General features: G+C 44.8%; 1 protein-coding gene across 1 annotated transcript; it reads right to left on the minus strand.

The window, feature by feature from the left end:
• Positions 1 to 4,510: 4,510 nt before the first annotated feature.
• On the minus strand, positions 4,511 to 13,607 carry PSMD7 (proteasome 26S subunit, non-ATPase 7). Its single transcript, XM_048870703.2, has 7 exons — positions 13,503 to 13,607; positions 11,129 to 11,220; positions 9,607 to 9,699; positions 8,008 to 8,105; positions 7,627 to 7,707; positions 5,950 to 6,041; positions 4,511 to 4,991 (listed from the first exon to the last, which is right to left on the minus strand). Exons 1-7 carry the CDS (start codon positions 13,574 to 13,576, stop codon positions 4,553 to 4,555), a joined length of 969 nt encoding a protein of 322 aa, XP_048726660.1. The 5' UTR covers positions 13,577 to 13,607; the 3' UTR covers positions 4,511 to 4,552.
• Between the last annotated feature and the right edge of the window lie 632 nt (positions 13,608 to 14,239).

Here is a 14,239-nt window from a genome sequence, read left to right on the forward strand (position 1 = left end):
TGGCACTAGACTGAAGAAAACAGCAGAGCTGGAATCCTGCAGCTGTGGGAAGCCGGAAGTAAGATCCTGACTCCAACATTGGGCAAAGTCAGTGCTACCTGTGGTGCATTAGAGAGTAGGCTTCCTTCCAGCTCAGGGAAGGTTTTTTTTCCTAAAAAAGCTAAGCCCAGAGCCACAAAGCTATTTAGCCTCCCAACATCCACTGATTTCAATAGAGCCTAGATACCTTGGTGGAGCTGGGCCTTACTTTTTAAGCCATCTTCACACCTCTCCAAGGACTTTGTTTCTACTGGAGGGATGGCACAGGCAGTTGGTTGAGTCACTGCTGGCCGTATGCCCTGCTTTGAATAATGAGCACTTTAGCCAGTAATACGAAAAGCAAAGGACCTTTTATAGGAGGTCCTTGTACCACATAAACCATTCACTGGTTGATTTAAAGATGAGCTGAGGGTCTTTTGAATTGCAGTATGTTTAGAGCAGAAAGGATGCAATGTCCCTGTGTAGGAGCCAGCTTGCAGCCCAGTGCCATGGTAATGGGAGAAAACCCAAACTTTTTAAACATTGAGACCCCCTGGTTGAAGTTTGTGCCCCTTTCCTGCATGCAGAAGCTCAGTAGCTGTTGGTTTAGTTTCAGGAACCGGCTGATGGGAGTTATCCGAATGATTCCTAGCTGAACCTTGAAGTCTTTAAACTACGATTTGAGGACTTCAATAGCTCAGACATAGGGGAGAGGTTTTTCACAGGAGTGGGTGGGTGAAATTCTGTGGCCTGCACTGTGCAGGAGGTCAGACTAGATGATCATAATGGTCCCTTCTGAACTAAATATCTATGAATCTATGAACACCTTGCCCTAGGCCTCTCACCCTAGGATGGGTATAGGGAGCAATTCTTGGTAGTAGTTTTTTTTTAAAAAATGCTGCTGCTCTCATTTCAGGGAGCTTAATATTTTCCCTGGTCACTCAATAAAACCTGTGACACAGGACACCTTATTTTACGCACGGTCTCTGGCCTATACAGAGCTGGCAAGCTAATGAATAGTCCTGTTGTTCAGCGGCAGGACAGTAACATCTTGCAGTGAGCCATGGTTTCACAGCTCTGTCAATGAAATAAATATTTTAGGCCCCAGCTGTAGTGCAAAATGCTCATAACACAATGTTACAAATGCAACTTTAGAACTCATCTGGCAAAAGGATGAGGCACTTCAGCGAGGCTCTGCGCTGTCATTTGAGGCTGGCAGACTATTCAACGGGGAAGAGGGATTATAGCTAATTTGGAACTGCTTCCTCCCCACGACATTCTAGAAAATCCAGTGGTTTTTTTTTTAAAGTCCCCCTTGGCAAAGAGCTGGGGCTCCTTGCTCTCACTGTGCTCACATCAGCCAGGCACCTGAGAGTTAAGAGGCCACTAGTAGGATTTTTGTACCTTTTTGCATGTATTTCTTTGCCCCACAATCAGTTTTGTCTGTGGCCTTCGCATGGATTTTTAGACTATTCTATTAGCAGAAGAGAGAGGATTTTTTAAAGGCTTGACAAAGAAATTTATGAAGAATTATGAATCTTTGACATTGCAAACCGCTGTAAGGGCAAAAAATAGCCATGTCAGACCTACAGCTGCCCAGACACACCTGCTTTATTTAGGTAGGATCCTTTCCTGCACTGCTGAAGCTTTCCCTCCATTTAACATGATCAGGAAACAGTGCAAACACTGTCATCTGGTGGTAGAGAACCACCAGCCCTTGAGCCTTGGCAATGCCAGAATGATTTTGAACACAAAAAGCTGGAAGTATTACTTATTCTAGACACAGAGGGGGGAAAAAACTGGCCAGACCTGGATCAGGTGTCAGTTGGATTCAGTGCTCACGTTTAAATCCAAACCAAGACTAGAATGCAGGGGTACTGAAACATCAGGAGATTTCAACCAAAAGTTGCAGAATTCTCACAAGCTCAGTGGTTCTCCTGAAATTGCCTCCATCTTTTCATCGATCAGCAAAGAGAGATGCATGCTACACAAACTAATTTTCATGGCGTTCACAAGAGCAAGACCCACTAACTCACTGCAAATGGGCCACAACCTTCCAATTGTGATGGTTTGCAGCCCCTGCTTGCTTGGGGCAGGCTTGAGTGGTGAAAGATTCCCTAACTCAACCACCATCCCAAATCAGAAAGCCACCCACCTCCCTCCCCTTCTTACAAAGCAAGTGGTAAAAGTATCTTAAGTTATTGCCAAGTAGAATTTTGTTTTTTTCAGTCAGAGAAGGTTTAGCTCAATTTCTTACTCCTTCACAGTGAAGGGTGGGCTTGGGAAGGAAAACCCTTTACCAAGAAAGGCTGGGGCCCTGGTTAGGCCACTAGCCTGGCATGCCAGAAGCCTGGATTCACTTCCCTGCTCTACCCACTCCCCCTGTGACATGGCCAAGTTCCCATCTGTACAGTGAGGATAAGAGCCCTGCTTTGCCTCCTGGGGGTGGCTTAATAATTGGGGTGTTGGGGCACCATGGTCTCTACTTGAGCTGGTTCACTACACAGACCTGTGATGTTGCAAAAAACTAAATTGACTGTAAATTGTTTGAGCATTTATTGCCTCCAAATAGTGTAAACCTACCATGGTAACAAACCAGTTTAATTTATCATGGAAAGGGAAAATATTCTCCTACTACATAACAGCAAATGAATCAGGGTCAGTGCAAAGTCTTGATACTGACTTTGGCATTGAGCTACCATGGTGATGGATGTTGCATCTTCAATGGGGCTAGGAAACCTATCTTTGCTTTTACATGGTAGCACCTGAAATCAGTGAGCTCTGCCTGTTGAGAATAGGGCATCAACAGGTTTATGATCTTAGCAGGGCTTTAACTTACAATTAAGGCAGCATTTTCCATCTCTGAGTCATTTGAAATAGTCCATTCAAGGATCTTCACGGACCAGGACTGGCAGTTTGAGGTCTCCCACATTGAACAGTTACCCTGAGTGAACTTAAGCTATTTAATAGAGTCCTGTTCCCTGCTTCCCTTTTGTTGCAGCAGCCACTGCACTTTGACGTGTTCCTGCTGCACCGTGACCCGTGCCGGAGACGAGCTAAATGCAGCAATTGTAATGACACTACTTGGAGGTTTGAATGCAACCAGCTCTCAGAGGAACTGGCGACGCTGTCTGACAGGCCACCCGGCCAAAGGCTTCCTAGGCTCACCATCCCAGTCAAGGGAAAGAGAGCGTAGTTAGCCAACACCCCCTTCCATTCACCCAGATTCAAAGTAGTGCTTATAGCAGCTCCTTTATTTCCATGACACCTAGAGTTGCAGACTTCATTTACAGGAATGCAAGACAATCACCATCTTTCATCTAGAAAGGCAATGTCCTGAGCTTATAGATCCATGCATGGAATGCGCCTGCTTGAGCTGAGCCAATGCCTGCACTTTAATGTGGAGTCCTGTAATCCATGGTTGCACCTCCACAAAAGGGTTTGGAGCTGCATGCTAGCTGCCCCTACTCCTCCTGTCACTGAGCAAGGTAGGGTAGCAAGGGAGTCACCAGCCCCTCTTAAGGGGGCGACTAACATGGGCAAGCTCCCAAAATTCACGATTAACTTGCCAGTATCTTGTAGACTCCATGCCAAGATGGAATTTGTACTGTCATAGCCTTTAGCGCCCTTGATTAGGCGAGGGCTCTTGTCCTGGGTACTACACAGATGTAGTAACTGGCCCAAAGAGCTTTGTGCTAGTTGGCAGTACGGCACTGCCAGCATTTGGGCACCAACTGCTCTAGACCCATTTTGCTCATCTCAGCACAAAGGGCACAAACCCATCTTATCTTCATGGGCTACATTCTGTGCTCTCATCCTGCTCAGCTTCTTTCCTCCTAAAACGAGATTCTTGTATCTTAAATTCCTCACTCCAGCACTAATAAAATCAGCTCCCATTTGGCTTTTGGGATTAAAATGGCCAGAAGTCAGATTTACAAACCAAAGCATTTAATCATCTCTTGGCAGTAAAACCGTATAAGATCTCCACCTCACCATCTCCTGGGCAACAGGCTGGGCAGGTAAATTCATCCTCTGTGCAGGGCCCTCAAGCACAGATCCAGAGTGACAGCAGAATAGGAGCAGCAGGGTCATGCACATAGTTTAGCAGTTTTACATACTACGTGGCAGTAACCCCAAATAGTCGGTAGACCTAAATCATGAGGGAAGGAGACAGACAAGCATCTTGGGACACAAGATTTTACTGGCAGCAGATGACAAATGCTGCACTTTATCTTTGCTTGTTACTTCCTCCCTTCACAGCGCTGAGGACTGAAATGACAGGGGCTTTCCTTTTCAGTAGTAAGACTGCCTGCTCCTTATTAGAACTGCCAGTTTGTGTGGACTGAATCCCCTCGTCCCCTTCTATCCAGCTATCTGCCTGTACGACGTAAGAGCAGAGGCAGCTGATCTAAAAGTGCCTCCCAAGACAGGCAAGAACAGAGAACTCTGATCACTTTAACAAGTGAAAAAGAACCTTCTAACAGCAGAGAGATTTAGTTTACAAGATTTTAATTTACAAATAAAAAACTACACTTTATTTTTTCTCTTTTTTCTCCTCTTTCTTGCCATCACTCTTCTCTTTGTCTTTCTCCTTCTCATCTTTTCTCTCCTTTTTGCTTTCCTCCTTTTCCTGACCTTCCTTCTTCTCTGCATCTCTGTTGGCAATCTTGTTGTTGATGAGGTTGTGCAGGGCAACCACAGACCGGATAAGAGAAGCCAAGTAGACCACCACCATCTGGTCGTTGGTCTTCAGGTAAAAGGCCTTGACAAACTCCTGCAGATTGACATCTGGCAGCAGGTTGAAGACATCCTGAAGCTGGTAGATGATCTGGTGATTGATGGGTAGTTTGCCCATGGCCACTTTCTCTAGGTAGCTCCTGATATCCAGAAGCTTGGAGTTCAGTCCCTTCAAACCATGGACCTGGTTTGTGATGCGCTGGGACAGAGTGCCCACTGTTGTGTCTTTAATATCTCTAAAATACCCAAAATAGGAAGGAGAAGCCTTAATATTACTTTACATACATGTATAGATCTTTCTAGCTCAAAATAAATTAAAAAGACTGCCTTGAAGGATAAAGAAGTAAAATTTTACAAAACACTTCACAAAGATTCAGAAAAAAATAGTTTACATTGGGTGCATTAGAAACACCGAACGTAGATTTGATAAAGGTCACCATATGCTCTGTATGGACTGAATATTTTTTAGGAATAGTCTGATGGTTAGGAGATAACGAGAGGGCTCCTGGATTCTATGAGAGGCTTTGTCACTAACTCACCCTGGGGACTTGGGCAAGTCACATCTCTACAGATTACACAGCTGTAAAATAGGTATAATAATTGTTTAACATCACAGGGGCCTCGTGAGACTTAACATTTCACTGAAGGCTTGGAGAGTGCTTTACAAATATAGAGTGAAGGCAAGCCAAAGCAAGATCTCCCTCTGTGACCATTTGTAAACAATGCCTTTCCGCTCTTTGAGTCTTGATAGATGAAAGGTCTGCATAGTCTGCCTCCAGATAATTTTGCTCTCCTTTCTCATAGGCAGCTGTTGCTGTCAGAGGAGCAATATGAACATCAGTATTAAACGGAAGCCTTTCTGAACTATCAAGTGTGACTCTACCTTGTTCTGACGTAGCTCAAGCTATTTGCTGGAGTTCAAGGGGCAAGGTGAAACTGACGTTTTATTAGTTTTTTCAAAAAACAGTCAAAGTCAAACATTTCACTAGAAATGAGTTCAGCAGATTCTATATTATTCAGTATTGCTGAATTAACCTGTTTAGATTAAATCAAGTGTTTAAGTAGCATGTAACAAGGTCCTTGTTTCTTGTATCGTATCCCTAGGCAGGGAGCTGGTGCCAGCAGTTGTTAGATGGATAAAGTGAGCTGCCATCCAACCACTGATAAGGTTTTTCATTACAATAAAGCTTTTACCGTAACAAGTGTTCAACACCAACTTCCTCTGCTTCCTCAGCTCCAATTTCACTGGTCACATGTTCAAAAGTCTTGGAGGTTGGAGTTCCATCCTTTGTTGGGGTACAAGAATGGGATGACGACAAGGTTAGAAATAGAGAACAGATAATTACAGGTGTAACAGCATAACCTCAAGTGAGCCGGTTTTGGGCACTGTGCATGTGAACAGTAGAACTGCTCCAATGAAACTTCAAAGCAAAGAAGGTTTATTGGAAGCTGGATTTGTTACAAACCAAAAGCATTGTACACTTTATCCAGAGCTATGTCTGGCCTGCTGCGATGAATAAGTGGGACATGCATGATAAGAATAGGATCTGAAACAGCCAGTAAGGAAAACCCATCAAGATGGGATAGGAGAGCCCCACAGAGTCCACAGATATGGTGAAAACTAGTTCATAACAGAATCCCCAAAGTATAAGGGGTTTTAAAAAGGGAGACTAAGAAACTGATATTCTTTAAAGGAATCTAGAAAACTGGCTAGACATGCCACTGGAAGTCAGACAGGGAGGAGGTCATCAACAAAGCAATAACTAGAATTATAAAATAAGGTACTTTAACGTACTGCCTAATTTCTATTGCACACCAGTTAAACTGAGGCAGATGTCACTAACCCACAGAAATGCTAGAGACATCTGAGGTGATGGTAACACAATACATTTTTCTGTACATTAATGCTTCTCCCACCACTTCATCTGTAGCATTATTCTTGGTGAGGCTCAATAGTCTCCAGGTAGTTAGTCTGCAGGGCTACGTACTAGAGAGTGAGTGAGTGCGTGCCATGGTGACTATTTTATTTGAAGACGGGACCTAATTACCTTTGAGACTTGTATTAGTTTTGGTTGTACCATGTTCTAGGCCTGGTGGGGACCAACAGCTGTAAGAACAAGAGTTCACAAAACCAGGAAAAAAAAAAACCCTATAGATTTAAGACTGGAGAACCTGGGAACAGCTGTCTCTCCCCACCGTGGGTCTTTGACAGATAGTGATAGGACCAGGTTTTTTAAAAAAATATTTCTAGATTCTGATTTTAAAACCATCAAAATTAAATCTGGATGAAAAGTCACCACTGATTCTAGCATACACAGTGGTAGATGAGTGATTAACAAAGATAGTAAAGTCAACCATGTGTAGTTAAGACTAAGCTGGTGAAGATGAGATGTGTGATTACTCAGACTATTGCTGCAACAAGCTGACATGTATCAATTGAATCATAAATGCATGCTCCAACCTGCTGCTTTTTTCATGGGTGTGGACAAACAGTAAAGGAGCAGCATTCTAAAATAGATGCAATTTCAGCTAGCTGTAAGAACCTGCAGAGCTCCTTGGTTCAAGCAGGGAGAAACTGCTTTTCAGGAGTGTTAGAGGACGGAAAATTTTGGTTCAATAAGCAGAAATTTACAGTGGGGGTTCAAACACTGATTTAGCAGGTTTAAACTGAAAGGCACAAAAACCCTAGTTAGCAGACGCAATGTTATCTATTGAACTGAAAAAGGGAAACTGATGTAGAGGAAAGGGTACCCTAAAAAGGATAAGGCAACATGCTTTAATGTATCCTATTTCTTGAAGCACCTCTTTCCCTTTTGCAGGAAATCCCACAATAGTTTGAAAATGACAAATACTGAAATGATGAACACTCACATCATGAACTTCTTCAACTGAAATATAGGCTTCTGTTGGCAGCCCCAGGTCTTTTGGCTTTACATCAATAATTACCAATACCTGGTGGAGAAACACATCTTAGACAAATTCTACTCAAGAACTAGAAGAAACAGGTTGTGGCCAACTGCTAATTCTCTAGCACTGACAAGTTTGTTATTCAATCAAAGAGGTTTCTAACTGTAAGCAGGGAAAAATTGTCTGCCACTGTTTTGAGGGAGACTGATCAGTATGCTCTATTCACTTTACATCTACCATGCTATATCTTACTACATGTCATGTCACTACTGACAATTGCAGATGGAGCTGGAAAGGACTGCAGGTTCCCAGAAGCTCCATAAACAGATGAAGTGCATTACTTACAGAATTAGGACAGTATCTTTTCATTAGTTCATTGATGGCAATGTCATTCTTGTGTAGTTTGGGGCCTGTGTGGTACCATCCAACAATTCTTTCCCTAGCTGGGAAAAGCAAAAACAATTATTACAATAGTCAGAATCTGAGGGTAATGACAGGAAAATAGTTCATACAGAGGAATACGAGCGCTCAAATCCAGGTACTGCCTGACCCTGGGCTGTGCCCAAACTCCCACTTCTGCTTTACAGACACCAGTAAAGGCCTAAACGCTTTGAGAAATTAAATTGTTGCTGCACTTTGCACTCCTTCCCCTCAGATTTGTGCTGGTGGAAGGCAGTTTAGGAATGGAAAATGGAGCAGGTGATGGCTGAGGGCATATGAAGGCTGGGAGCTGAACACCACATTTCCAGATTTGCCAGTAAATTTTGAATCTAAAACGGGGCTTCACAGCAAGATATTTGCTAAAGTGATTTTTGTGCCTAGACACTTCAACAATGGCTGCATATGAGATGGGTTAAATGCAGCATATTATTGGACAGCACAGGCGAGCGAGCCATTTGTGCATCACCCCAGACAACCCCAACTACCTTAGCAATAGTCAGTCAGGAGAAGCTTCAACAAGTAAGATGGATCTTTGGTCATTAAACTTAGGCTTTTGAAGACCCTACACAGAAAACAACTTTAAATCACCAAACAATGCAGAGATAACATCAGCAACAGGCCGCAGTTGACTTCAGCATCCTTACGATACACAGGCAAAGCAACCATCCTCAAGGCAGTGAGGTTCCAAATTTTTTTTTTTTAAATTAGCGTCAATGCTTTGATTTGCAGACAGGAAGCCAAAGATGTTCAAAGCACAGGTTTAGTGTCCCATGCTGCTCCACTTCCTTAAACAGGTAAACAATCAGATTCTGCTCTAGTCAAAGCTTCTGAGTGGTCTCAAAGGGTAGTACGCCAGGTAGAGCATACTACAATAATCTATCTTGGAAGTGACAAAGGCATGGATCCTGTCTGTCAAATATTTTACACCCCTTATCAGCTATGAATGATCCCCAAGTCAGAGCTGGTTTATGCAACATGGCACTTTCGAGCAGACAGACTGTGGGGATCTCTCAGAGACAAAAGGGGGCCAAAGTGGCTCTTGACATCCTGCTGCACAAAAATTCAAAGATAATAATCTGCAAGATCTGCACTAGGCTTGAGACTCAAATACTTAAGGAATCATAAGAACATCAGCAGTATAAATAAGAGTTTTTCCAAGGGCTGGGAATGTTCACAGGGGAATTACTGTAGCCTCTCCAGATTCAGGCCCCATAATCTTATAAAGGAAAGAAAAGTGAGACTTTTATAAACAAAACCAAATAAAATAGAAAGGTTAATCAGTTCACCTGGGTTTGTAATTCAGATGTCTGCACTCATATGAGGGAAAGGTGGCAGAGGGAAAGGAGATTCTGGCGGAAGGGGTCACAGTAGCAGGGTTTGAATTTCTTATAGCTATTCAATCCCCAAGATTGTCACCTCAGTTCTTGGAAGTACAGTGCTGCCAGGAGACTTAGAGAGAGAGAGTTTCTAGGCAAATATCAACCACTCACAATGTGCACTTACCATTGACTTTTTTAAACATTCCATACATGTTCTCCAGATAATCATGGTCTAGAAACCACACAGAGTCATCTTTATCATCCTCATCGAAAGGGACTGGGAACAAAACAGTTAGTTCAATATTTAGCAGTTCAAGTTCCATCTAACCTGAAAACTTTCACAGAAAAATCAGATTTTTTTCCAGCAAGTTCTTGGCTACAAATTAAAATAAAAGTAATTTTGCTCAATTTTGATTGAATACAACTGTTCTGCTACACTGTGCTGCAGATACTCTTGTAAAACTCAGCAGCAACATTAGCTGATTTTTTCCAAGTGGTTTTCTGATAATTACTGAATTAGTTTTAGAATTGAGCAAGAAAAACCAAAGCCATTGAATTATTCTGAGCAAACATCATCTACAAAGTGTTCAAGAAAATGCCAGGAACATTCCAGTGTAACAACTTACACAAAATTGGTGTGTAAGGACTTCTGATAAAGAAAATTGTGGGTCCCAATAGGTCACTAGAGCCTATTGGGTCAACGGAGCTTTGAATAATGAAAAACTACTTTGTGGTGTAAGACACATTCCAGTAGTGCATTAAGACAAATAACTACAATTCTACGAAGTCTGTTTAAAAAATAATGGCATATGCCATTTTCTTGAGTGAAGAACTGGTTTGTTTTGTTAGTTCACATTATGGATAACAGGCTACAAGTTTAGTTCTGAGCAACAGGGCTTTAATTTACAGAAACAAAAAAATCTCCAATTATAAAGTTATATTTTTGGCAGCCCTGCAGTTTAAGTGAGCAAACTGCTACTCCATCTTCACAACTCTGCAAAAATAACCAGGATTAGGCTACACTTTTGTTCCCAGATTTTCATGCAGGAGCCAACACAGATGATTCCGTTTTATCAATAAATACCCCCCTTTGGAAAGCAGATGAATAAGAGGAGATGAGAGGTAAATAAGAAAACAAAAAGATCAGAAAAGGCCATACAGGTACTGATTTTACCACTGTACAAACCCAGGATTCAAACTCAAGATGCAATGATTGTAATACAAATGAAAATACACTTTTTAAGCAATATCTGTGCAATTCTCACAGGCTATTCTTAAAGAAAAAAGGTACTTTTCAAATAAAACATTAGCACTTCATGTGAATCTGCAATGACATTAGCTAGGTAACTCAAGCCATGAGTCTTCAAAGCCCAAGGTCATAAAATGATCACAATTCAGGATTAGGAAGAAATCTTCCACCTCCGATACCGAACAATTGCTGCTTTAGGAGTTTTACAGCTGCCTCTGAGCATTCACCGTTGCACACTGCTGCAGACAAGATGCAGAGCAGGAGGAGACTGATGGGATCGGGTTCTTTTGTAAGCAGATAACTAGCATTTTTCCATGAAAATGTAGACACCATAGCGTCATGAATTTATAAATCTGAAGAAGAGTTTAATGTGCCAGGATGGTGCAAGAAAACATTTGGCAGTTTTTCTGCTAGCTAGTTTAATAGGTGGTAAACAGAATAGGACACCCAAACTCACCTGCAAAACTGTTGGATACATCTAATATTTTCTTCTGCCAAGAGCCCAGCAACACTCCAACAACTCGCTTCTGATTCCCAACTTTTCCTATTCTAAATGGAAAAGACTGTCACAGTTTGTATTAAGGAATGCAACATATTTGATCCTGGAAATAACACACCAATAGCACAAATGAATCAGTTGTGTCATCTGACTTTAAGTCAGAAGATAAACAGCATGTGATTCCGGGGGATGTAGATGGGAGACGAACAGGGTAATTATGTTCCTTGTCATTACTTAGTTAATTTATACCTAAAGAAGTTGTTACAGTGCACTCTAAATCCAGGCACGACACTTGTAATTTATCCGCTGATGTGAAAAATGCACTAGATGTTTCCATGCAGCTAATGGATGCTACTATAACAGATTACTGTGTCATAAAATAGAGGGCTACTACTGCATCTGTTCTGTAAATCAAGCTGTAAAAAGTACAGTAAACTTTCAACTTTGTTCACTGTCATCTCTAATTTACGTTTACAATAGGAGGTTTTTCTCTGCTATTGTATGCTGCCTTGAAGGAAAAGATTTTTTTACATTAAGAGTGCTTGTCAGCTGGTGCAATTAAGTTAATTTTAGGCACACAGAGCACAAATTGTACACAATGTTTAGAGGAATATAATTTATTCTCTGCTGAGTGAATTGTAGCTTTAAGGGTAAAATCTGTGTAAACCAGACAAATGAAAAATGCCATGTTTCAATACGCAGAGAATATACACACTACATTTAAAACCAAAGTCAGTTATGCCTAATAAAATGGTATTTATAACTTGTTAACCAATTTCACGGTATTTGAATGTTACTTTAACTTTGGTTCAATTGTTCTTGCTTAAGGAAAAAACAAATAAGCCTATTTGGGAATATCATGTCCTTTAATGCAAGCATAAACTGTCATCATTGTAATTTACTAAACCACAAATGATACCCCATGATAAATCATAACTCTCACTACCTCACATTGGTACTGTTCAGCCTCCTTATATCACAAAATTAGAAGAAGTCATCACTCCTAAACTGTTGCTTTTGCAGTCCATTCAGCTTTAGGACACTGTAGTTGCATTTTATTGATACAAGGTAATTCCACTTACTAATGCTTTTTCTTATGGTATACAGAAGCACATACATGCATGATCCCTGTCCTGAAGAGCCTATGTTTTAAGATAAACATTCGCTGCAAGATTTTCAGAGCTGTACACACAAAAATGCATATTCATCTGATTGCATAATTTGGAAGCACAAATTAGCATAACAGCATCGACATTGTGGAAACTGTCCAGTCAGGGGATTTAGTTAATTGCCCATTTATGCTCACAATTGCAGCAACAGGCCAACCCCCAAATCTGAATAGCTGGTGCTGACTTTCACGTTTATGAAGTTATCTAGAGTCTTTTACTCTCACTTCTAGGGAATTCTACCTTTCTGACACACAGCCAGAATATCAGACGATTGAAGCAAGATCTTCAAGTTTCTGGAGATACTTGCTCTGGGTTTTACTGATCAATGAGATACATAGCAGACACTACAAAGGCTAAAGCTTTGCCTCACTGAGGAACTGCATATATAAAAAGGTTTCAGAGTAGCAGCCGTGTTAGTCTGTATTCGCAAGAAGAAGAGGAGGACTTGTGGCACCTTAGAGACTAACACATTTATTTGAGCATGAGCTTTCGTGAGCTACAGCATCTGATGAAGAGAGCTCACGAAAGCTGACCCTCAAACAAACGGGTTAGTCTCTAAGGTGCCACAAGTCCTCCTTTCCTTTTTGCATAGAAGGTGGTTACATACAGTCAGCAACATTTCATTTAAAAATCAGCGCGGGGTCTCTAGGGGCGCAAGGCCACGGCCCAGAAGGCAGCAGTAGCCCCAAAGGCTGCAGTGGCCGAGAGCTGGGGCCAGGACCGCCTGGGAGCACGTTTGCAGGCAGCGACGAGGACGGGGTCCAGCTCATTTCTCAGCCCGGGGAGGAGGCAGCTGTGAGCTGCCCGGGCCCTCAGCGGCGAACTGGCTCCACAGGCCCCAAGTTTTGACGCAGCAACCGGCCCCCGGGGTCCCGCGGCGGCGCGGGCGAGGGGCTCGGGGCGGGGGGCTCCGGGGAGCCGAAATCCCCCCCCGGGAGTCCCGGGGCGACGCGCCAAGCGCCGGGCCCGCGAACAGCGCCGGGCCCGCGAACAGCGCCGGGCTTCCCGCCCCCGCCCCGCGGCCCGAGCCCGTCTCGCAGCCACGACTCGGCGCCCCCGGGCCGGCGGCGGGGCGGCGGGGGGGCGGCGCCCGGGTCCCGGCCCCGCACGGGCAACGGGCCGGGCCCGTGACTCAGCGGCCGGGCGCCGCCGCCGGGCCTCACCTGTTGAAGTGATCCACCACGCTGAGCAGCACCAGCGGGTGAACCACCACCCGGTCCACGGCCAGCTCCGGCATCGCGCCCCTCGGCCCCGACGCTGCGGCTGCGGCTGCGGCTGCGACCCCGGCCCCACACACCAGCCCCAGGCCCGGCGCCTCAGCCAGCCCTCCCTGCCGCCGCTCCCAGCACGCACCGCTCGGGGGCGGAGCCTCCGTGACACCATCTTGGGAGGGGCGGCAGACGGGAGCGGGAAGACGCCACCTTGGAAAGGTCACGGACGGGGCGGGCTGCCCCGCTCGCGGCAGCAGGGCCGCCATCTTGAGACGGTCCGGGCGATGGCGCCCGCCTCCCCAGGTAGCCCAGCACCGCCATTTTGGGAGGGTCAGCGAGGCTCGAAATGCCCGTGTCAGGGCCGGCCCGCCCGCCTGGGCCTGGAGGAGCGGGAGCCTGTGAAGCACCTCAGCCCACGCGACGTGCCCCAGCAGGCGGGGAGGCGCTCGGGGGGCAGCCCCGGGCCCGGGCCCGGGCGGGGGTGCTGGGCCTAGCAGCCGGGCGGCTGGCCTTTCGTTCCCCGCCCCCGTGGCGGGGCCTGCCTGACCGTGCGGCCTGGCGCCGGTGGGGAGCTCAGTTCGGGTGTCGTCGGCGCAGGCAGAGCGCCCTCGTCCCCCGGGGAGACGGCGCCAGCCCGCCCGGCCGCCCGCCCCAGCCTCGCAGGGAAAGTCCCCGTGGGGGCGACACGG

This window comes from Caretta caretta, chromosome 12, assembly GCF_965140235.1.
Source record: "Caretta caretta isolate rCarCar2 chromosome 12, rCarCar1.hap1, whole genome shotgun sequence".
Classification (NCBI taxonomy): domain Eukaryota; kingdom Metazoa; phylum Chordata; order Testudines; family Cheloniidae; genus Caretta; species Caretta caretta.